This window comes from Macrobrachium nipponense, chromosome 30 (assembly GCF_015104395.2).
Source record: "Macrobrachium nipponense isolate FS-2020 chromosome 30, ASM1510439v2, whole genome shotgun sequence".
In the NCBI taxonomy this organism is placed as follows: domain Eukaryota; kingdom Metazoa; phylum Arthropoda; class Malacostraca; order Decapoda; family Palaemonidae; genus Macrobrachium; species Macrobrachium nipponense.
The window spans coordinates 30,502,576-30,526,710 of NC_087218.1; the positions used below are offsets into that span (position 1 = coordinate 30,502,576).

Below are 24,135 nucleotides of genomic sequence, written 5' to 3' on the forward strand. Positions count from 1 at the left end.
GAGGTCAGGGGTCTTGGCAAAGAGAGGTTTGGGTCACAAAACTTTATATGTTTATGTTTTAGTCGAAATATGATCCTAGTGCGCCTGCGCCAAAAGATTTCATTTAGATTTTATTGGGTCTCGGAAACCTTTTATTGCGTTGCAGTCGAAAGTTTGATTACTGTGCGCCTGTGCTGAAGGGATTCATTTAGATTATGTAGGGTCTCAAACAATCTTTTATTATGTTTTATTTTGATCCTAGTGCGCCTGCGACAAACGGATTCATTTAGAATGTCTTAACCCTTTTGAGTGTACATTCCGTAGGGCAAGATGCTTTGTTGTTGTCAGTAGGATTAGGGAGTTTACTGTAATTTTTTTTTTTTTTTTTTTTTTTTTTTGTTTTAATTTTTTTTTTTTTTTTTTTTTTTTTTTTTTTTTTTTTTTACTCCTTGATTTCGTAAGTGGCGAGAGAAAGCTCGCTGTCAAGATCGTCGTATAAAATTTTGTCGACTCCGAAGGTGGAAGTCATTACTTTGATAAACGACTTGCGCCCCTCGGCCCGCTTTGGCGCTGATCGATACCTTTTTTAAGCGATTCAAATCTTTAGAAAGATTATTCACATACACACACACACGCAGTCTTTCCCCTTCCCTTCCCACCACCTCCCTTAGCCATCCTCAGTCATGTATTTGGTTTTTAAAACCCCGCTCTGAACTGTTTTTTGAAAGGCGAGTACATTCCTGTCCCAAATATAAATCCTGTTTAATATCAAATGGCTTTCGATGGCAAAGAAAGACAAAATTCAACTCTTATGACTCATAGCAAAGTAACTTTATTTATTAATTTTTTTTTTTGCTTTATTCCACCAGAGGTTTGTCACTGAAGGGTGAGTCACCTATCTCTCTCTCTCTCTCTCTCTCTCTCTCTCTCTCTCTCTCTCTCTCTCTCTCTCTCTCTCAGGGAGGACTCTTCTGCAGCCTCTATGAAAGCAAACGGGAAACTTTCTAGACCTGTTGACGAGTTAGAAGTGCCAGGGAATTAAGCTAAGCATCTTGAAGGAGTAAGTCCTCCTCCTCCTCCTCCTCCTCCTCCTCCTCCTCCCATTCTTGTTGCTTCTGAAGGGTCAGGCTTTCACCTGTCTTGAGTTTTCAAGACTGACTTAGCTTAGCGTACCTGGTTTTAGGAAGGGAAAGTATGGGAGGGAAGGAAAGGAAAGGAAGAAAGTGAGAGTTGTTTTGATAAAAGGCCATGACGGGAACTGCTTTACCAATCTTGTATATAACTTTGGATTCGGAACTTGTAGGCAATAAGCATCTAAGCATCTAACACGGGAGAAGGTATGTATGTTAGTAATTTTTTTCAGTGCATTATTATAGTTTTATTAATGAATAACATCACGATGAACCATGTAAAATTGTTTAATTGTTAAATATGTAGGTCAATGCGTTCACTAGGGCCGTTCAAATTTAGTATGATGGTAGTTGTGGCTCTAGTTTGCAGGTGAATAAATCTTGTTGAGAAATCGGTATTCAGTGATAATTAAATATTACTTTCTGTCATGCAAGTATAAGAAGAGGACAGATTTGTATATCTTATTATTTCAACAAAGCATGAAAAAGTATTACTTCTGTCGTGACGCAAAATTTCCCTTTGAGACATAATTTTCAGTTGTAACCAGTGTCATCTATATTTCCTCAGAATACGATTAATTATCATTTTTTACGGATATATTTATGAAGATTTTCCCTTCTTTATTTGCCGGTTCATAAATAATCATTAAAATCTTGAAATTTATTTTTCATCAGCACCTGATTGTCACATTAATCAAAGATATTCTGAGACGGGAGAAAGTGAAAGTCCAAATTACTTTTAATTAATTGGTCGTCCATATTTGAATCTGTGACAGATTAGGGCCGTTGTGTGACTCTCGTCCTATTTAATTATCAACTGAAGAATGATCTGTTCTTCTATATGAGGTCAATTCACGTTTCTGAGAGTTGCGTTTATTTCGTAAAATGCCTTTTGTAGAATGATGTTGGCTGATTCGAACGGTTCCATTATAGCAGCGATGTCGTCTGCATGTTTTAACATTTTATACAGAATCTCGCTCTCTCTCTCTCTCTCTCTCTCTCTCTCTCTCTCTCTCTCTCTCTCATCAGGAATTTAGACAAAATAAATGAGGAAACTTAATAACTTTTCAAAAATATTACCATCTGTAATCTTGTAACACTATGACATGCAGCCGCCAGTCGAATCTTCCTTGCAGAAGGCCAATATTCATAAATATCTAATATTTATTTTATTTTCATTTGATCTAAACCCAAATGTTTTGGTGAGCTGGGAAGTTCTGTTGAATGGTCTGAAAGGCTGTCAATTATTTTTCATAGCTTCAAGTTTCTGTCATATATTGATTAAGACTGTTTATGTACTATTGTGTGGCCTTCGTTATATTTTAAGAATTCCTGAGAGTCGGTAGATGTGTCCTAATTGAATAAAATAAAATAAAATAAATCCATGAGAAAATCCATAGGCGGTTTTTATTAAATGTGAACTTTTGTGAACTTTTATTGAAATGACAATTGAGTATTAGTTCTTGTGCATACAGACTACGAGAGAGAGAGAGAGAGAGAGAGAGAGAGAGAGAGAGAGAGAGAGATATGATGTAGAACGATCCCTGCAATTCTGTAAAATACCTAATGATTTGTCAACACGTTCTGGCTTTCACTCATTCCTTGCCCTCCCTCCCTTCCCCCTCCCCCCTTCCCCCTCTCCCTCCTCCTCTGGGTGGTCCAGTGTGCTGCTGCTTGAAAATCTCTCCCAATTCCCCCTCCCACCCCTCCACGCCCGATTAGTCCCGGGATGTGGGTGTGGTAAATTCAATGAGATGATTTTTAAGAAGATTCTATGGTTAGTTTTTAAAATAATAGCGTCCCGCTCTTCAGGGAAGGGTTGGTAGTACGTTACAGTTCGGGAATATGCGCCCGCCCACTCAACCAAAATGTCTGTTCGGTGACCATAACCATTAACGATAAATTTTAGAATTGTGGAGGCCTCTCTTCCGAGTCAGAAATGCCTGGAGAGAAAAAATGTGTTGCTTTGCAAATTGCGTTTGTTGCTGCAGAGATATATGAGCTATCAGCTGTGCAATTCAGGTGTGCGAGTTTTCTGTAAAAAAAAAAAATTGAGATTTTATTTGCAACTATTCACAAAATAGAAACCTTGCTCCCAGTAGAATGACTACAGGATTCAGGTGATATTAGTTCAGTCAGTTGAACTACGAGGTGGATATTTTATTCCGTCTTCTGATGACCAAGAAATGGAAGGACACCAGAGTCATCATCACGGTACCCTCGAATTTATTATGTTGCCATTTTTGCCTGTGGATGTTTTATTTCTGCAAATTCAGTGGAATGTTTGTGAGCCTGTGTGAAATGAATCTAATCAGTGACATTTTGTCAGAAATTTAAACATTTGAAATTAATCCAATTTTGTAATTTTTGAAGAATATATAATTTTTGAAAAATGTTAATTTCATTGACAAATTATATAAAGAAATAAAGAGTAGCAAAAATATACAATATATAAATAAAAATAACTTCTGGACAGCCCTGTGAGGGCTGATAAATAATCAGCTCAGTGATCCGGTAAACTGTTTTAAAATAATAATAATTATGACAATACATTGAACTGCAATGGACCCTGGTATTTGGAATTTCAGATGTATAACCGAATTTGGGAAATAAATAGAGTTTGTGTTCATACTTTCCAAAGTAAGGTTGGTTTCTGACAGGCAAGGTAGCCAAGCTTTAAATATTGTTCTCTTCTGACTAACGGAATTTGTGGCTGTAACAACTTACTTTTTTTAAATACACAACTGGCATACGTTTGCATTATAATTCCATTATATTCTAGGAAATTAAGGATTTCGCAAAACACTAAATGCAGAGTGAAGCCAAGCAGATGCTATCGATTTTTAACTATTTACCCATTGATAAAATCAAGTTGAAGTCGTGGTACTAAGCTAAAATTGCTTTTTTCTTACGATATTATTATTTTCTCTCACTGGGTTTTCATGAATTTATTTAGGATGGGTAAATCACGTAACAATGCATTTAAAGTCAAGCCGTTGCAATCATAAAAGCATGTTTTTGTTTGTAAGCAGTTACTTGTCTTTGACACCACCTATCAGCATCGCAAACTGGACTTGGCCATCTTCGTTACGGAAGGTGCAAAGACCCATCTTCCAGAAGGAATGTGAAAGTGCTCTTTTCAGTGCTCAGGTTGATAAGTGTAAGGGGGCGGGGGGCTGATTGTCGGGCATGGGTACGCGAGATGAATTAAGTATTAGTATGTAGACATGTGGTAGGAGTGAAATGTTACGTCTTGGCCAGTCACTGAGAGAGAAAGAGCGAGAACACTAGCACTATAGAGAGATATAGAGACAAGTGGCACTTTAGAAGGAGAAAGCACTGGCACTGTATAGAGAGAGAGAGAGACCACTCATCCTCGAGAGAGGGGACTTGAGCTGAGAGAGAGAGAGAGAGAGAGAGAGAGAGAGAGAGAGAGAGAGAGAGAGATTCCAGCCATCCACTTCATCCCAGTCTTCATCATCATCATTTTTCTTTTTTCTCTTCTCTTCTTCAGTCAACAATGACTCCCCAAGTTTTTATTGTTACCTGCAACTTCTCAGAATTAATTAAGAGACTTTTCCATGTAAATGTTATTTGCCTATTTTTTCCCCCATCCTTATTTTTCCCCCTAAAAGGGTTTGGAGCAAATTAACTAACTACCGGTGTGTGTGTGTGTGTGTGTGTGTGTGTGGTATAGCCCGACTTGTAGGTGTTCAGGTTTGGTTGAAATTAGGTTATCTTTTGAACCTCAGATTCTGTTGGGAAATTTGAAAGTTATTTCAAGAATCCTCAGATTTCTTTGGGAAACTGAAGTGATTGCAGGAATCTCAATGTACGTTTGTTTGTCTATTGAGGTTATGATAATATGCGTTTGCTTTAAGAAAAAAGGGAATGGTCATAAACAGGCTTTTGTTTATGCTGGAATAATGTTACACTATTGAAAGGTCCACGGTACAGGAATGGCTTGAAATTCACGGTGTCCGTAAGTTGAGTGGGGTTGAATATTTAATTTACTTGTCGCTACTGCTGAGCGAAGGCTAAAACATTCAACCCGTGTGGCGATAAGCAAGTAAATAAGTAAATATAGATAGACAGATAACATCCTAGAAGGCATCACCTTGCAGTGGTAATGATGTGAGATAAAAAAAAATTAATGTTGTGGTTGTAAGGCGACTCCGACACTTGTGGTCTAGTCATCTCTGGTTTGTCTGTTGGTCAACGTTGCTGATTGACTTATCGCAATTGTTTCTGTGCAAAGAAAGGTTTATATTATTTTATTTTGTCATTTGTTTATTTGAAGCTCGTTAGTTCTCTCTCTCTCTCTCTCTCTCTCTCTCTCTCTCGTGCCAGCGCTCTTCCTTTTTTCCTCTTGTTGTAGTGCCAGTGATCTCTCTCTCTCTCTCTCTCTCTCTCTCTCTCTCTCTCTCTCCTCTCTCTCTCTGTTTGTGTTGGTAGGAGACCAGGGAGCAGAAAAGCGCTAAGTCTTCACTTTCCTCTCATGACGGTCGAAAGTATTGCTATCAGAAGACTCCATAATACTCTCTTCGTCCCTCTCAGGTGGACCACAAATCAAAACAAATGGTCTCCCAGTTTTATAGAGACTAGAGAGATAATGGAAATTTTGGAATTTCAAGCTCATTTAATTGTATTTTTTAGCTGGTACCGAAAATCTGAAGGTTAACAATTAATTAATAGGCTTTTCTTTTATTCAGATAATTAATTATACTAGTAGTGGCTTCTGACGTCACAAGCTGTTCCAGATGATATTATATATTATAGATATATATATATATATATATATATATATATATATTATTATTATGATATATTATAAAAACTACAGAAAATATACATACATACATACATAGGTACATTGTTATTCCTCCTCTTCCTCTCCTCTCCAATAATAGTCTCGAGAAGCGAATATCTCACTCCATGTAACCAGGGGAAGATGTCACGGGGTGTCTTCATCCCGTCTAATATCATTTTAATGGAACTTTGTCTTCGGAGCGAGGTAACTTCGAGCTTAGTCTAGGCCCACTTAATTTATCCTCTCTCTCTCTCTCTCTCTCTCTCTCTCCTCTCTCTCTCTCTCTCTCTCTCTCTCCTTATACTACTACTACTTGGAAGGATGAAGAGAGGCTTATAACTTTGCACCTGATCTCCAAGTTGGGTTAAAGTTATCTGCGATAACTTGTCCTAACTTGGGCGGTTCGGTTAGCACAAACTTAGCCCACCCAAAGTTAACGATAGGTGGCAGTAATGGGAAACGATGGCGTCGAATATACAAAACTTCGACGGGCGATATTTGTTTTTTGTCTTTGGTTTCTCTTTTCATCTGGCGTTGTCGTCTCTTCGCGCCGAAAACGATATCGGCCGAGACGTCGACCTAGACACTCATCAGCCTAGACCCAAATCGGCCCAGACATGCATTTGCCTAGAAGACATCGGCCTAAACATTATGGGGCTGACACACATCGGAATTGACACTATCGGGCTAGGCACACATTAACTTGGACATTATCTGGCTAGACACACATCGACCAAGGCGACATCGATCTAGACAGTATCAGCTTGGACACATTGGCCTGGACACACAATAGCTTAGACATTACCATTCTAGACATATCTGTCTATACTCTGTTTTTTTTTGTTTTTTTTCATCTGTCCATCCGCCTGTGGTGTTTTTGTGTGGTAACACTGCGTCCCGGGCTTTAGATAGTTACGCGATGTGTAAGTTTTAGGTAAATAAAAGGATATCTGAGTGTACATTTGCAACTGAAAAGTGTTTTAATAATTTACTGTATGCGAATTACACCGTTAATATTCGAAATAGGATATTATTATAATCGTTGAATGTAAGCTGAATGTAACTCTCTAAAGCCCGGGACGCAGTGTTGCCATAAAAAAACACCACAGGCGGATGGACAGATGGAAAAAAACAGAGTATAGACAAACATCGGCCTAGATATTATCGGTCTCGACACATATTGGCTTAGACATTAACCTAGACATTATCGGCCTAGACACTATATGCTAGACTTATCGGCCGTTACGTTGTCGGCCCAGACACACATTGACCTAGACGACAAAGGTCTAGACATTATCTGCATAGAGTAAGGTCAAGTTATATCTTCCAAATGAACACCCCTCCCTGCCAAGAAATGCAACCGGAAAAAGACCAAATCGTTTTTAAAGCATTAATCACATTGTTTGTCACTTGTATGGCGCTGTAAACACATCGCAGATGTGTGTGTTTCTATGTATGAGAGAGAGAGAGAGAGAGAGGATTGTTAAAATTGCTTACACCCAAATCTCAGCGATCATGCATATAAATTTTTGTACTCATAAATACTTCTTTATGAGCTACCTTAGTACATTTCTCTCTCTCGGTAGGTCACCGTAGTATCCAAAGTTCTCTAAACTAACGTTCCTGTGTTTCTTCTCATTCCAGAGCGGCCGCGTTACCGAACGGCGTACGCCTGCGAGGGCTCGACCCTCAACATGGAGTGTGACCCCGGTCACGTGATCAACCTCATCCGGGCCAACTACGGCCGCTTCAGCATCACCATCTGCAACGAACACGGGAACACAGAGTGGTCGGTCAACTGCATGAGCCCCAGGTCGCATCGGGTCCTTCACGATAAGTAAGTTTTTTTTTTTTTTTATTCTCTAAAACACCTTTGGTCTTTGTAAACGTTGTTTTGGGAAAGTTTTTTCTTTGGAGACTTTTTCTTAGGAACATTTTTTTCTTTGGAAATATTTTTCCTATAAAATAGTTTTCTTGGGAAACTTTTCACTGGAAAGGTTGTTTTAAATAAGTAATCTGTGGGAAAATTTCCTAGACAATGTTTCCTTGGAACTTTTTTATTAGGAAAAAAATTTTCTCTGGAAATATTTTCTTGGGGAACTAATTTTTTTCTCTGGAAAATGTTTTCGTTGGAAGTTTTTTCTTAGGAAACCTTTTTCCCTAGGCAAAGTTTTCTTAGGAAACTTTTTCTTATGAAAGCTTTTTGTTTAGAAACTTTTTTCCGTTGTAAACTTCTTTGGAAACATTTTTCTTGGGAAAGATTTTCTTGGGAAACACTCATTTTTTCTGGAAAATATTTCTTAAGGGAAATTTTTTTCTCGGGAGATAATTTTCCTGGGAAATATTTTTCTCAAATGTTGTTTTTTTCTTGGGAAACATTTTTCTTTAACACTTCAGAAGAATTTAAATAAGCAAATACGATGTAAAAGAGCAGCACATGAATATAATTGCCTAAAGTGTTATTTCATATTAATTTCCCAATGACAGTAACGCAGGTAATGGTGACATATTGCTATGTTATTTTTCATCGATCTCAAAAGTAAAATGTGTTTCATTGTGCGACTTGTTAAAATGACATTTTCATATATGAGAATGTTTTGTCATATTGATAGCCTGTAAAGCTCTGAGTCCTAGTGTTCACAATTTCTGTTTCTGATATAGTGAAAGAGCTCAGTATTTTACCGGCTGGTATTAGGAGCAAGAGCCCTTACTGGTTTACAAGACAAGCACAGTTGAAATAGAATTATATATTTATACCCTAATGTGTCCCAAAGGGATAATGAATATGTTGCCTTGTCAGAGGAAAAAGAAACTTAAAGGTATTCTTTAGACCTTGATTATGGACAAACCGGTATTTTCACTGACAGATGAATATATTGAGAATAAATATTTAAATGACATGGAGCTCTGTAAGCCCGCAGAAACCTATTATAATCCTGTGGTTTCTGATCCTTACGATTTTACTGGTCAGATTTTTTTACACTATACTACATTATTAATTAAGTGTGTTTGTTTATGTAACTGTGTGTAATATAGAGGTTATCAGATTATCGGCATTTTTTTATAAATCCGCATCTGCATTGACAATTGCTGAACATCCGCATCTGCAGTTTGAGAATGCGGATGTCACTATCTGCTCAGTGTTTAATAGTTCATACTCATACAGTGTTGCTAAAAGAAGAGTTTATTATTTTTATTTTTACTAAATTTGGCTGTTTCGTTTTTTTTTTTTTGTACTGGATACAATATATACAATTACACATCTCATACAGTATATACTTTATAACTAGCTTTGTTATAGCATATTTGTCTTAAAGCATATTTGTCTTATTTGGTAATTTCATGTCATGTACAGCAATTGTAATCATAAACGCAGGGTATTGTGTTTTTTTGGTGGGAACTCTCTCTCTCTCTCTCTCTCTCTCTCTCTCTCTCTCTCTCTCTCTCTCTCTCTCTCTCTCATGCAGAATGGCTTGAGATTTTGTTGCCCTTATCATTCAATGAACATGAAATAACCTTTTGTGCTCAGACAACTAAAACGTTCGTGTATCGCTGTTACTGTTTGTAAGTTCATATAAAAGTAATGCACATACATGAGTATCACTTATGTTTCTACATTCTATTAGTACATCAAATTTATGTGATTACACATAATTTTGAATTAAGTGGCTGAAAATCTTTAATTAAATATATCTAAATTATTTAGTTTTGCAAAGTATCCGTATCCACATTCGTATCCGCCCGGTCATGGTCATCAAATAATCTGCATATGCATCTACAAATTTAAAAGACTGAATCATCCGCAAATCCCATTTTCATACAGCGGATACATTTATTATAGTGTGTAATGTGTTCGTGTGTAAAAGAAGCGACCTATAGATTCTACAGATATTCGAGTAGTTGTAGTTGTGTCCTTGTCTGTGTTTGTTTCTTAAGAGTGTGTGTGTGTATGTGTGTGTTACGACTAATCCAATGTTGACAGCAGCTTTTATCCACGAATCAGTTGTGTAGCAGCGCGCCGTCTTTGATAAAGGCGAGATCTGTGTTAATATTGTTGAACCGAGGTTCGTGCTTGAGAGGCCCCTACCGGAGACCGGCAGTTGTCGTAGATGGAGCCCAGGAGTGTAGAGAGGGTAATCCTTTGTTCAATATCGGAGGCCCTCGATGGATATGGGATGACTGGGGTTGCGGCACGCTTCTCTAACTGTTCCAACAACACCACCACCACCACCAGCTACTGTTGAAGAGAGAGAGAGAGAGAGAGCCTAAGGTTGACGTTCGTTAGGTCTAGAACAGGGAGCGCTGTGCGTTTTTTGGTGGGATTTTTGTAAATCGTGAGTAGTATACGTCTTGTGATGTAATTAACATATTTTTAGCTGTGTGTGACCTGTTTATAGCGATATTTAACCAATTTTTAGTTGTATATGACCTCTTTTGAGCGGTATGTGACCTATTTTGAGCTATATATTTTTGTTTTCCTCTCTTTTCAATTACTACCATCCCATTTGGCAACCTGCCTACAAGGTGATGGCTATTATGCCCTAGTTTTAGAAAAGGACACCAGAGACCTATATTGGCTCGTTCAGTATGATTGCATTCTAATAATGATAATTTGATAAAAATGTAATAATTATTATATAGTTAATCATATTCAAATGTCTTAATAGAATAGGGGTGAAACCCTGGAAAAGGCTTAATCACAACAGCATTTTCACCGTATTACTATATATATATATATATATATATATATATATATATATATATATTATATATATATATATATATATATATGGACTAAATGACAAGCAAGCTAGTGAATTAATATCATATAAAGTTTAGAGGCAGAAGATGTCGTTTGAAGGAAGGGGAAAAGAGGGAGGGGTGGAATCCATGGGTGTGTTGCTAACGGATGAGGTGTGGGGAGGGGGTTGGAGGAAGGGGAAGGGAAGGAGGGGAGACGGTACGGGTGCCATCACATGCCCCTGTGGGTTTATTGTCATTCCACACCACCCGCACAGAGTATTCGGCGAAGAGTCCCTGCGGCCTCGTAGGCAGGGTCCAGCCCTCTCGTAAAAAGCCAGAAGAGGAAGAAGACGGTGTGCTGTGTGTGTGTGTTGTGGTATTTGGGCGTCCTTCTGGGATACCTCCCTTCCCCTCTTCTTTATATCGTTACCTCTCCACTCCTGTCGACTTTGTATCTTTACTTCTTTCAGTAACGTCTAAGCTGCTTCTACGTATAGTAGCGGCATTATTTTTTTCCATCTAGGTCTAAAGTGAATTTCTAGATGTAATACCTTTCTTCGTATAGGTCTAAATAGAATTTCTAGTCTAAGTTATTATAGCGACATCTAGTAGCAGCTTAACGTGTATGCTTTAGCTCTCGACGTAATTTTGTGGGAAATTTACACTTTGCAAAATTCTTTACGGTTGAAAATCCATCCAAAGTTTCTGTACTCTTTGTCTATTGAAAGTCGTGGAAATGATGCTTTTGCAATTTTTGCTTTCTTAGGGGTCTTGTCGATTAATGAATATTTTATGTGACGTAGCAGTTATGAAAATTGTAGTATGTATGTGTATGTAATATATATATATATATATATATATATATATATATATATATATATATATATATATATTATTACACACACACACACACACACACACATATATATATATATATATATATATATATATATATATATATATATATATATATATATATATATAATATATCGCCGCAGTTATCGACTGTTAAGGCTTTTCTTCGGTTGCATTCGAAAACAATATGAAGTACGTCTCACATTCATGACAAAAAATATCTCGACAATGTCATAAAAAATTCTGAATATAATAATAGGTTTTTTTTTATCAACATTTTTCTTAACGTTCACGGGAACATATTTTCCATGAATTTCTAAATTTATCACAGGGTAGGTAGGTTATGGTAACAGATTTCATTGGACTAGGATATATATATTCGGCCAAAATATACAATACCTTTTATAAGAAAGGCTCAGTCGTTTATCTACACGTTCACTTTTATTTTGACGGCTCTCTGTTTTCCCAGCGGCTATGTGGAATACATACAAGCAAGTTTCTATGGCAATCTTTTAACCGTAATATGATAGGGGAATCAGTAACCAATGAATTATGGCAAATCCACTCTGGAAGCGACGAATATTGCCAAAGACTGAGGCTATTCTCTGACGATATATTTAAGGGGTGGTATCCAGGCTTTTAGTCAACTCTCATAGTTGGTGTTGGTTGATTTCATGTGGCATTACAAAGACGTCGCAGTCTACTTATATCTCATAAAACAGGTTTACGATTTCTGTTTACGTAAAAACGTGATTATAATAGAAAACATAATCTTATAGAAAACTAACCATAATAAAGTATAATTATAATAGAAAGTGTAATCATGATAAAACAATAATAATAGAAAACGTAACGTAATCTTAATAAAAAGGTTATCATAATAGAAAGTAAACGTAATGGTAATTGAGAACGTAATCATAATCGAATGTTATTATATAAATAATCATAATACAGCGTAATCTTAAATCCTAATTATAATAGAAAACGTAATAAGTAGACAGCAAGAACATTCCTTCGATAGCTCTTCTCATCCCAACGAAGTTTGTGATGAAAAATTTATAAATATTTTATTTAGTTGTGTCCAAAATGATGAGCTTTTTCCAAGATGACGTAGGGGAAGACGGTAGTCTAGCCCTGCAGTAAAAATATAGAATAAAGGCTTATGGTACCGTCTCACTTCACGGCCCTTTACCGCCAGTCCTTTGGGATACATACATATGCCAGATAGCTCTCTCTCTCTCTCTCTCTCTCTCTTCTCTCTCTCTCTCTCTCTCTCTCTCTCTCACAAGTTTTTCTTATGTCTATTGTATATTCCATAGGTACACCTATTGTACGCTTCCTTATCATTTTTTCTCATTATATTTTATTTTCTTCGTAGTTCGCGTATCTTTGGTCATTTGTACAAAATACCCAGACGAAAATGAATAGAGGAATAACAGAAGCACTTTTAAGAAATGTATTTTGATATGAGAAAGTTATATTTATAAGTTTTTAATTTGTTGTTGGTGTTACGTAAAATACATTAAATAGAAATGCAGTTATCAGCTAAATTTTTTATCTATCCACATTGATACCATATCTATTTATCTATCGATGTCTCTATAACTAAGAAGCTATCTATCTATCTATTTGTTTGCTTATCGTGGTGTATTACAAGTACTTCGTAGAATGCATGAAAGGGAAACACGGTTATCTGTCAAACTTTTTTTTATATGTGCAGTTTGATTCTACATCAGTTTTAGTGTGTGCTCGTGTTTAATTTGGGTATAAGCGTATGTCTGGGGGATCAGTCTAGGTATGATGTAATAAGTTTCAGACATTATTGTTTTTGTTTTTTCTGCATAATACATTTCTCTCTGATTTAACTGTCTTTGCCACATCAGTGTCTTTGGAGACTGAAGTTAATCAGTATCATGTTTATTCACTGACAGGCGTAAACAAGGGAAATGTCGGAGTCTCTCTCTCTCTCTCTCTCTCTCTCTCTCTCTCTCTCTCTCTCTCTCTCTCTCTCTCTCTCTCTCTGGAGACATTTCTTGTTACAAATATTACCAGCATTCAAGAAATGCATTGTCTGGCTTCTGTGTATTTACACTCGACTTCTAAATTTAAAAAGCAGCTGCAATTTAGGGGATGTCATTGCAAAGATAAAAAAATAATTTTTTAAAATTAAGTGTTAGATAATTATTTTAGTCCTCGAAAACATAGAAAATATTGAGATTAGAAATTAAAAGAGAATGTGTAGTGGAGAAATATTCTGAGGCTGGATTGTGCCTTGCCCACGAGACTATGAGATACGCACCTGTCTTCTTTCAATTTCATTAACCTGCGCACAGAATATAAGTAGATATCTTCTCAAGTGTCTTGGTTCTTCATAGCTTAAGGCATTAGCATTGATGTTTTCATAATAGTTCTGCGCGTGTGGCATTTGCCTTCGCTCCTATGTACAAAATATAGATTCTTCCCGAGGTCCTTGGTCACTAGCAACGATGCTTTCGGATCAGTTTTACTCGTATGTTCGCATTTGTGGTCGCGCAGGCGCGCCGGTTCGAGATGTCTGATGTCGAGATTAGACAGACGGTTGTGTTGGTCTTCTGCTGTGAGGCATTGGCCTCAACCGGTATCATCTGACCCATCTGAAAGGGGAGTAGGAATCCTGGAACCTGGCAGTCTTCGTCCTTAAGGCTCCCGAAGACACTGTAGCCTTACTGCATCGTCAGCCTTATGGACTGCTGCTCGCTGGGACCAAGAGAATACCAAGCGTAAAACTTCCTGAGGTTTAATAGCATATGTAATTAGAATTAAAGAAATACGACCCCGTAGTCCTTTGTTTTCGTTGTAGCTCGTATGGGAGGAGGCGTGTCCCAGAAGGGCTGCTGATCTGAGAGGATGTAGATGACTGGACTGCCTTATTATTTCTCGTAGAGCGGCGTGGTTCGATGTTTGCCTTACTTCTAGGCCGCGCCGAAATTCTCTGAATGTCTCGTTGTTACTGTGGTAGAGGTTTCACTGGTTTCGCCAAAGCTTTTAGAATTTGTCTATTGGTTTGATTTTTTTTTTTTTTTTGTTTTTTTTTTTTTTTTTTTTTTTTTGTCGTACGTTGACTTTCTGTATTGGTATTATTTTACCAGTTTTGTACTATTACATTTTTAAGACGCATAGTCTTTACTTATGGCTCTGAACGTCACATGCGTACATTCTATAAATGCATGACGTCTATGGGTAGCATTCCTTCTGTGGTTGCTCGACCAATTTCTCATAGGTATGGTATAGATTAATGTATTGCTTTGTAATCAGTCATTTAATAAGGCATTGCGGGTCACCATAATTAAAAGTATGTTGTATATGACGGTACCTTAGATCTTTGTTGTCTCTTGACTTTTATTTTTGTTTCAAAAGGACACGCGTTCCCTGTATGTTTCTTTTTTAAGAAGCGGCATATTCGCCTCTGCTAATGAAGTTGTCTTGTAAGTTTTCAAGTTACTGATTCGGGTTGACTAAGGAGGCCTGCAATTTTATTGTACTGTACACTAATTGTGGAATTCTTAAGTGACTGTTTGTGTGCTATTGAGGTGAGACTTTGTTCTTATTTTGGTCACTGCTATCTCAGCTGAGGTTTCACTTCGAGGCCTGATTGTTGCAGTTTACGATGGTAACATTACCTGAGACCGAACCTTTAAAAAATTGATCTGTGAATTTAAATTTCAGAACACACACGTTTTACGTTTTTTCCTGTGTATTAATTTGCCAATTCATTTTTTCTTTTAATAAGCGATCTCTCTTTTTCTGTATTTGCCTTAACCTCCTGTTACTCCTTTCTCATGAAAATCAGATTATTTGGAAGCTTGAATTCCAAGTCATTGGCCCTCTGGGTGGGCTTGTCCCACATGATTATGGTTCATTTTAATAATAATAATAATAATAATAATAATAATAATAATAATAATAATAATAATAATAGCAGCTTGGAAATAGGCAGATGCTTTTTAAAAATTATTTATTTAACAGAGGTTTGTTATCGAAATATAATTGAGAGGTCTTAAATTGACAAATTGTTGGGGACGTTGTTGGAGACGAACGAGAAATGATCAGTACCGTTTTCGTAGGAGTTTAAGGAAAGTTCGTGACTTCTTCTCTCACGGTCTGGCATCACCATGGTCCTGGGCATCACTTAAATGCCCGAGACATTTGTTGCTTGGACCCATTACCGGAAGAGGGACACGGTCGTCTACTCTGGAGGTTCTTGGGCTTCACAAGTGTCGACTCAGAGAATGTCGACCATTAGGCGTTTTATAGACTCATTAGACTGGGGGGAAAGGAAGATTGGTAATCTCTCTCTCTCTCTCTCTCTCTCTCTCTCTCTCTCTCTCTCTTCGTGAATGGTCCTCCTGCTGCTAATGCTGCTGATGGCGGACGACCCGCTAATTGCTTGCTGGAGACAGATTGAAACATTGCTTGGCTCGGCTTTCGAAGGGATTCTCTCTCTCTCTCTCTCTCTCTCTCTCTCTCTCTCTCTCTCTCTCTCTCTCTCTCTATGAAGACTTTGGTGCGTTTGTCCACGCAACGAGCGTTCAGAAAATTTTAAATTCCTACTTGAAAATTGACAAAGAGAAGAATTACTGACGAAAGAGTTTAGTTGGAATTCCACACCTTTAACTGACAACCACTCCAGTGTATACGGTGGAGGTAGGATTCCCTTGGATCCCCGAAATCAAAGAGAAAACTAGATGAATTAAAGGACAGTCCATCCCCCTCCTACCCATTATCCCAACCCAGGGCTAACGGATCAAGACATCGGGATGACCACCCAGGAAACAAGAAATGAAAATGCAATTACGAACAAAAAATAATTAAATTAAAAGAGCGTTGCACGATAGAAAAGGAATGCCTAAAAGAAAATAAAACGGACACAATACAGAGAGAGAGAGAGAGAGAGAGAGAGAGAGAGAGAGAGAGAGAGAGAGAGAGAGAGAGAATGGGTGTGTATAATGTCTTTAGTGCAGACACACTGCACACTGAAATTCCTCAAGTTTTCTTTGTCCTGGCCGTTGGAAGAAGGAAATAATTTCACTTGATTCTAGATCTTCCAATCAGAGCCGCAGAAGCGTTCGTATACTAACACTCACAGAAGAGTCCGGACGAAGCCCGGCCTCGCCGCCGCATTGCAACACGTCGAAGTATAATAATGAGAGTCCCAGGTAACGAGGTAATTAATAAAGGTGTATATATGGTAAGTGGATAATCAGCAGGCTGCTACTAAGTTGATACATAATGGGCCTAACCACTGGAACGAGAACAGGTTTCTCTCTCTCTCTCTCTCTCTCTCTCTCTCTCTCTCTCTCTCTCTCTCATCTGATAATAAGAAAAGTAACAACGGCGTCGCATAATAAATACTTCCTATCTAAAAGTGGCTAATCACTGTTGTGGGCAGTCCGGTGTTCCGTTTTAACAAAGACCTCAAAGTACCTTATTAATTCTCTCTCTCTCTCTCTCTCTCTCTCTCTCTCTCTCTCTCTCTCTCTCTCTCTCTGAAGAGTAGGGGGCCGGGGGAGGAAGAGGGAAAGATTATCCGATGCGTTTTGTAATAGTCCTTGTTTCTGATGAGGTTACACGACTCCTTCGTAGATTGATGGCTTGAGTTCCTGGATCGACCTTTGCAATGACCCCGTCTTCCTACTCCTTCTCCTCCTCTTCTTCTTCCTTTGTCTTCCTCTACTTCTTCTGAGTATGGCAACAAGAACTCGTCCCTTGTCGCAGAACCACAAGAATACTTCTTGACCTTATGCGGGCCAGATATTGTTTAGAAGCAGACGCTTCTCAAATCCAATTGGAGAGCGTTTGAGACCCGTCATTAATCACAGTACGAATCTTGTGTGTGTGAGAGAGATGGGGGCTGGGATTATTTTAGAAGACCGAGTTGTCTTCATGTTTTCAGAAATTGAAATATGTAGCGAAGTGAAGGAAGGATTTGGCTCTAACAACCTATGAATCTATCTATAATAATAAAATCCGAGTGGGTCTTGTTTTGTCTGCCTCGGGTGGGGCCGTGGTAGGTGGGTGATCGGGTGGGTAGGAGAGACATGACACATCCACCCTCCTCCTGCAAACTTGTCTTCCCCGGATGGAGGCGTGGTAGGTAGGGGATTGGAAGGATAGGGGAAACAACACATCCACCCTCCTCCTGCAAACCTGTTTGTCCGGAGGCCAGAGTATGTGACTGATCGGGAGAGTAGGGTAGACATGACGGCCAGCACCAGGTTCCATTGCAGCGTAGCGAGCACCATCAAGCTCGTAGAAAATTACTTTTTAATTTTCTTTGGAAGAGGAACTTTTAACAACAGGCGAGCTACCAAAGATTAAGGGAACATTAACAAAATGGCGTTAAGTTCCACTTGTATTTCCTAGAATTCTCAATTCAGGTTGAACGCAGGATTGGAATGACCAAAGATCTGTTAAAAATAGGTCACATATCAGTGAAAATATTAATTAAGTTTGAGGGAACGCATTTCCTCAACCCTCCCCTAACCATAGATTCATAGTGCATCTGCGATGTTTCCGCTTTGTCCTACATTCTATATTCCATGGTATTCTATTGTATTCTATAAGACATTTTTTTTTTAAATCGAGAATAGCCTCACATCAGGTCATCAGTGAAGTAACATCATCAGTTTAGAGGGTCAAAGGTCTCCCTCTTAATGAGCTGATAGGACAAGGGACATGTCATTGCGCTTGCGCACTTGGCCTTAGAAACCAGTTGCATAATTAGAACAGAGAAAGCAGGGCATTTTAATCATTTGCTTACTTTTTTAGCCACTTACTTATTCATTTGGTAATCTGCTCTTCCTTTTTGGTAAGTGATCTCTTTTTTTTTTATCTCTCTCTATTTCCTATTTATTACTTCTTTCTAATGAACACCATGTTCTTTGGAAGCTTTAAATCCAAGTCAGTGGCCCCTGCAGGACTTGTTTCATATGAATAGGGTTCATTTTCTGAATGATAATAATAATAATAATCATAATGATTATGATAAAGAACTGGCCAATAATAATAATAATGATAATAAAGAACTGACCAGCAATGAAACATGGCAATGACTGCAGGGGGGAGAGCTCCAGAATGAAACAGAAAGAATGCTAACCGCGGCATGAGATCAGGCCCTAAGAACCAGTTATTTCCAAAGAACAAGAGACGGAGGTAACATCACACCCATATGCAGGAAGTGCAATATAAAAAACGAGACCATAAACAACATGGCAAGCGAATGTCCGGCACTTGCACAGAACCAGAACAAAAAGAGGCATGATTTAGTAGCAAAAACCCAATACTGGAGCCTGTGCAAGAAACACCAGCTAGCGTACAGTAAGTAATGAGTGATACGAACACTAACCTGAGGGAGTGATAGAAAACGATCAGGCAAAGATCCTATGGGATTCTGGTATCAATAGACCAGATGTGACGTTGATTGACAAAATCAAGAAGAAAGTATCACTCATTGAAGCCGCAGTACCATGGCCAAGCATGTGAGAGAGAGAAAAAATTGATAGGTATCAAGATCTGAAAATAGAAATAAGAAGGATATGGGATATGCCAGCGGAAATTGTACCCATAATCATAGGAACACTAACCACGATCCCAAGATCCCTGAAAAGGAATCGGAAAAATTTTAGTTGCCGAAGTAGCTCCAAGAGCTACTAGAAACAGCGCACATATCGAGCACATATCGAGAAAAGTGATGGACTCCCAAGGATGCAACCCGGAGCCCCACACTATTAACCCCCCCCCCCCCCCCACACCAAGATATAAAAATGATAGTAATGATAATAATGATGGAGAAACAATTCCACAGATTAAAAAGGGGAATCGAACTGATTCCTGAAGGCTCTCTGTACAAGTTTATTTTTAAATAAATGTACCCACACTTAACTGTGGATTTGTTTCTCCATTTCAAGACTCGTGCTACTCGGGTATTTTATAATATAATAATAATAAAACAATGATTCATGAACGGAATAGTGTGATAGTCAACAGCCAATAGGAACTGGAGTATTGCAGACAATCCAAAAGACACCATAACATAAACAAATCCTACACAATCCTCTGCCTTTCCTCTTCAAGACACGAACATCCTATTAAGGGATTGGATCCCCCCTAAGAGGGATACATGTGGGATACATCACTGCTTAAAAGGCTCATGTGAAGGCGTCATGGTATCCCCAGGCATTCGATTAATTCATGCCTGGTCTTTTTCAGTTGAGGAATTCAATTAAAATGAACAATAACATACTAGAATATCTGGAGAGAGAGAGAGAGAGAGAGAGAGAGAGAGAGAGAGAGAGAGAGAGAGAGAGAGAGAGAGAGAGAGAGAGGCCTATGTAGCCTGCGCAAATCAGGTTTGAGAGCAGTTCTTAAGAGTTTAGTTGTTGTGAGTAATCAGGCCAATGTTCTTGTTTATACGAGAGAGAGAGAGAAAGAGAGAGAGATTTTATGAGTAATTTTAGATAGAACGGGCTCTATACTAGCTGAGACTCCTTCATGTGAACCTCCTTTGAAGAAAGTACATTAAATTCGTTCACGTTAGGTTGAATGGACCTTATGCCAGCACAGGATCATGCTGAGAGAGAGAGAGAGAAGAGAGAGAGAGAGAGAGAGAGAGAGAGAGAGAGAGAGAGAGTAGAAAAGAAGAAAAGCCAGAGAGTTGATCCGAGGACAATAGGGCATCAGAAGAGAAAGAGAGAGAGCGAATGTATATGTGGCAGACTGACAAACCATCCAATCCCCGATTCCAATCTTCTAAGGGGAAGGAAGGAAGGAAGCCTCCTGTTCCTCCTCCTTCCCCGCCTTCTTCTCCTCCTCCTCCTCCGCAGTAATATTAATCCATCAGGGAAGCTGCTCCCATATGTTAGGTGTCCTCCTCAAGAGATGGAGGTGTGAGTGTGGTGAGGTCGGGCAATGGACCTCAGTTCAGAGCTATGAGTAGTCCATTGGCTGCCGACGACACGGACATGTTACCACTCCGTCCTTTGTTTTCTGTGTGTGATAAATATATATATATATATATATATATATATATATATATATATATAATATATAATATATATATATATGAATAATATACACATCGAACCGTGATCCATTTATATATCAATTCAAGCTACAAATGTCCTTTAATATCTAAATTCACTTTACCTCCCAAATGATATATTTTCATATATGTACCGAAGGGGGGGACGAAAATTATTAATCCAAATTAAAAAATTCCCGGGCTACGGTACATATATGAAAAATATATATTGGGACGGTAAGTGAATTTAGATATTAAAGACATTTGTAGCTTGAATTGATATATATATATATATATAGATATATATATATATATATATATATATAGATATATATGCATCTTATATATTATATTACCAGTTATTGGGGGGGTGGGGGGGAGAGGATCGAAAGACTTGTTACCTAAACCAAAACTTCCACTAAACCACCAACTTTGGACAGAGAGAGAGAGAGAGAGAGAGAGAGAGAGAGAGAGAGAGAGAAGGGGGGGGGGGGGGGGGGGGGGGGGAGATACCATTAGGTAAATCCAGCTATCAGTCTGACAGACAGCTAACTCGGCATTCTATCTGTCTTGCTTCTGCCCCGCGTCGATTCCTCTGAAGTGTCGCTGTCCGTCCGCATTGCCCGAGACAGCAAGCGGCTTTGTGGCTGCTTCAACTGACAGACAAAACCCTTAACCCCGACGTCTTTTCTCCCGGGGGAACGTTGATGCTCTCTAGGGTGATAAATAACTATCGAAGGGAATCTGCAGAGGCGTCGAGTAATGCTCGGTGGTTGAGTAGTTGAGGCCGAGTGTAAACTATCGGCTATTCACATTAAATATATATACACATGACTGGTAAAAATGTTCTGTTACAACAGAATTCCATCTAATAAAAGGAGCCCATACGCCAAAGTATAGAGAGAAAATACTATATTTCAGAGACTGCTGTCTCCCTCTTCAGGTAGAGGGAGACAGTAATCTCTGAAATATAGTATTTTCTCTATATATTTTGGCGTTATTATGGGCTCCTTTTATTAGATATATACACTGTATATATATATATATATATATATATATATATATATATATATATATATATATGTATATATATATATATTAGTTATATATATATATATATATATATATATATATATATATGAATAACTTGATCACGAAGTATATAAAACGTGATGCTATGTATAAATAAAGGTTTTTTGCCACGAAGGAAAAAATGAAAAAGCGAGATAGCCAAGTACTTTCGGTTCGATCGAACAGGACCGAAAGTACTTGGTATCTCGCTTTTTCATTTTTCCTTCGTGGCAAAAAACCTTTATTTATATATATATATATATATATATATATATATATAATATATATATTATATATATATGATATATATATATTTGTTGAATAAGAAAATAAGTCTTGAACGGAGTGAGAAATTCTTGCTGCTTGAGCCTGCTAAATTTCTTGGATAAGAGGATATTGAGGAGAAGCTGCAGAAGCTAGTGGAAAAATATTTGAAATTATGTGCAAGAGGAGAAAATGTGAATGAGTAAGATGATGATGGTAAAAGGAAGTAGGGATGACGGGGCAGTGAATATTGATAGGGATGATGGAAGAAAGAAGGCAAGTTATCCTTATAGGCAAGTGGGAATACACAAACCCTATGATGACAGGACGAGAGATGTGGCTCGACTGAATAGGTGAAGCATGAAGGATTGCCTAGTTTGTGTAGCAGATTTGTAAGAGGCTGGAGCATTTATGGAATCCAAGATGGGAATGTATGAAGGGACTTTAGCCAACTCTACTTTGTGGAACTTCTCGATTTACATAAAAGTTGAAACGACTGTTCCATCGGGCCAGGTACTCGAAGTCTCTTATGGAATCCAAGTGGTTCGTGAGAAAGACCTTTTAGCCAGCTCTGTTTAATGAATATTATGTTTTTTTCTGGAGAACTCCTTGTTAGGCTATAGATAAAAACTGAAACTTCTGTTCCATTGGACCAGGTATTAATAACAGGTGCCGTTATCAACGTCTTTAACTCTTTGACTTACTACACCGCAAAGCAGTTTCTAGGCAGTGTTTTGTATTCAGTGCGAGTCATTGCCATAATGTAGACGTAACCATTTTGCCACTATACTGACGCTTTTATTGTTGTGTGTTATTAATGGCAGGGATGGGTGGAGTGGCCGCTTACTCTTGTCCTTAGTACTGACTCCACCTAAATGATAAAGGCTTGCCCATAAAAAAAGGAGAAAAGAATCCCTTCTTATCCTATCTGCTGATTTTACCTGTTTGAGTTTAGCCCTCTGGCGAAAGCGAAGAATTGTAAGAGAAGCCTTTGTGTGTGTGTGTGTTGTGTGTGTGTGTGAGAGAGAGAGAGAGAGAGAGAGAGAGAGAGAGAGAGAGAGAGAGAGAGAGAGAGAGAGAGAGAGAGAAAGTGGGTTATTTTATGCATACAGAATACTTGAATCTGACTGCAACTCTTACGCAAGGGAAAATTGCAGCATCTGGAAGGCAAATGAAATTTTAAGTCTGCCCCTGACGTTGGGGTGTTTTGCTGCCGGCCACTAACACCAACGTCTAAGCGGGCGCCCCCTATTTTTTTTTTTTTTTTTTTTTTTTTTTTTTTTTTTTTTTTTTTTTTTTTTTATTCTGTTGCTCCTCCTCATAACACGGAAGGCAGAAGAAACGTCATACATTTCTAAGTGTGCCCAGAGAGAAAACATAAGGTCTGCTCGCGGATGCATTGCCTGATTTGCAAGTCTTATCTCGGAGTAGCCTTAGCTCTGGCACATCATTATTCTCGGGGAAGCGAGTAGGGTTCAAAGAAGCTAACACCAAGGTCTAAAGTTAGTCTTCAGAGTAGGTATGTAAGAGGTGGAGGAGGTTACTCTTAGCGAAAGCCAGGTGATTCAGCGTACGAGGTGTGTCTGATGTCTTTCCCCGCTTTCTCATTTTTAGTAGAGTTTTATTTTCTCTTTCCAAGAAGGATGTTATAGTCCTCCTTAAGTGAAAGATGGCTCGTTTTCCCCCTCTGTAAATATTTTTTGACAAACTGTTTTCCCTTTCATTAAGCTTTACCTATGTGGAAATGCTTGGTTCACTGCTGTATAGACGTAGCTTTGAGATTTTTTTTCCAAGTTATCTACTGTTATCCCTTATAAGTATATGAATTTATATTTTGCATCTGTCCAAGTATACGGTAGACAATTTTGGGAAAAACTATCGCAGTCAAGGCCTGCGATACTCACTGTTAATGGAATAAAACTAAGCCAAGTAAAGACAAATGGAAAAATAAGAAAATAGATTTCTGCGGTATGGGATTTTAAAACAAGAAAAATATTGAAGGAGTGAGTGTATAACTAAATTTTCCAAAATGTGCTTGGATGACAAATAAGTTTGCATTTCTTCTGCAGTTGAAAACCTTAAATAAATATTTAGACACAACTACTCAAACTTCTGCGAGAGGCAAACTGTAAATAATACTGAAATGAGATTTCAAGCTCAAACCCCCTAATTTTTCTCTCTGAAATAAAAGAGGAATGCCTCACCCGAAGGACGAAATTGAAAAA

General features: G+C 38.2%; 1 protein-coding gene across 11 annotated transcripts in view; it reads left to right on the plus strand.

The window, feature by feature from the left end:
• The window catches only part of LOC135202396 (latrophilin Cirl-like), a 528,379-nt gene that overhangs the window by 449,385 nt on the left and 54,859 nt on the right, over nt 1–24,135 (plus strand). For all 11 annotated transcript variants that reach the window (XM_064231779.1, XM_064231782.1, XM_064231787.1 and 8 more), the window contains one exon: nt 7,564–7,756. In XM_064231779.1, coding sequence (XP_064087849.1) covers nt 7,564–7,756 — 193 coding nt within the window. The remainder of the gene's footprint in view (nt 1–7,563; nt 7,757–24,135) is intronic.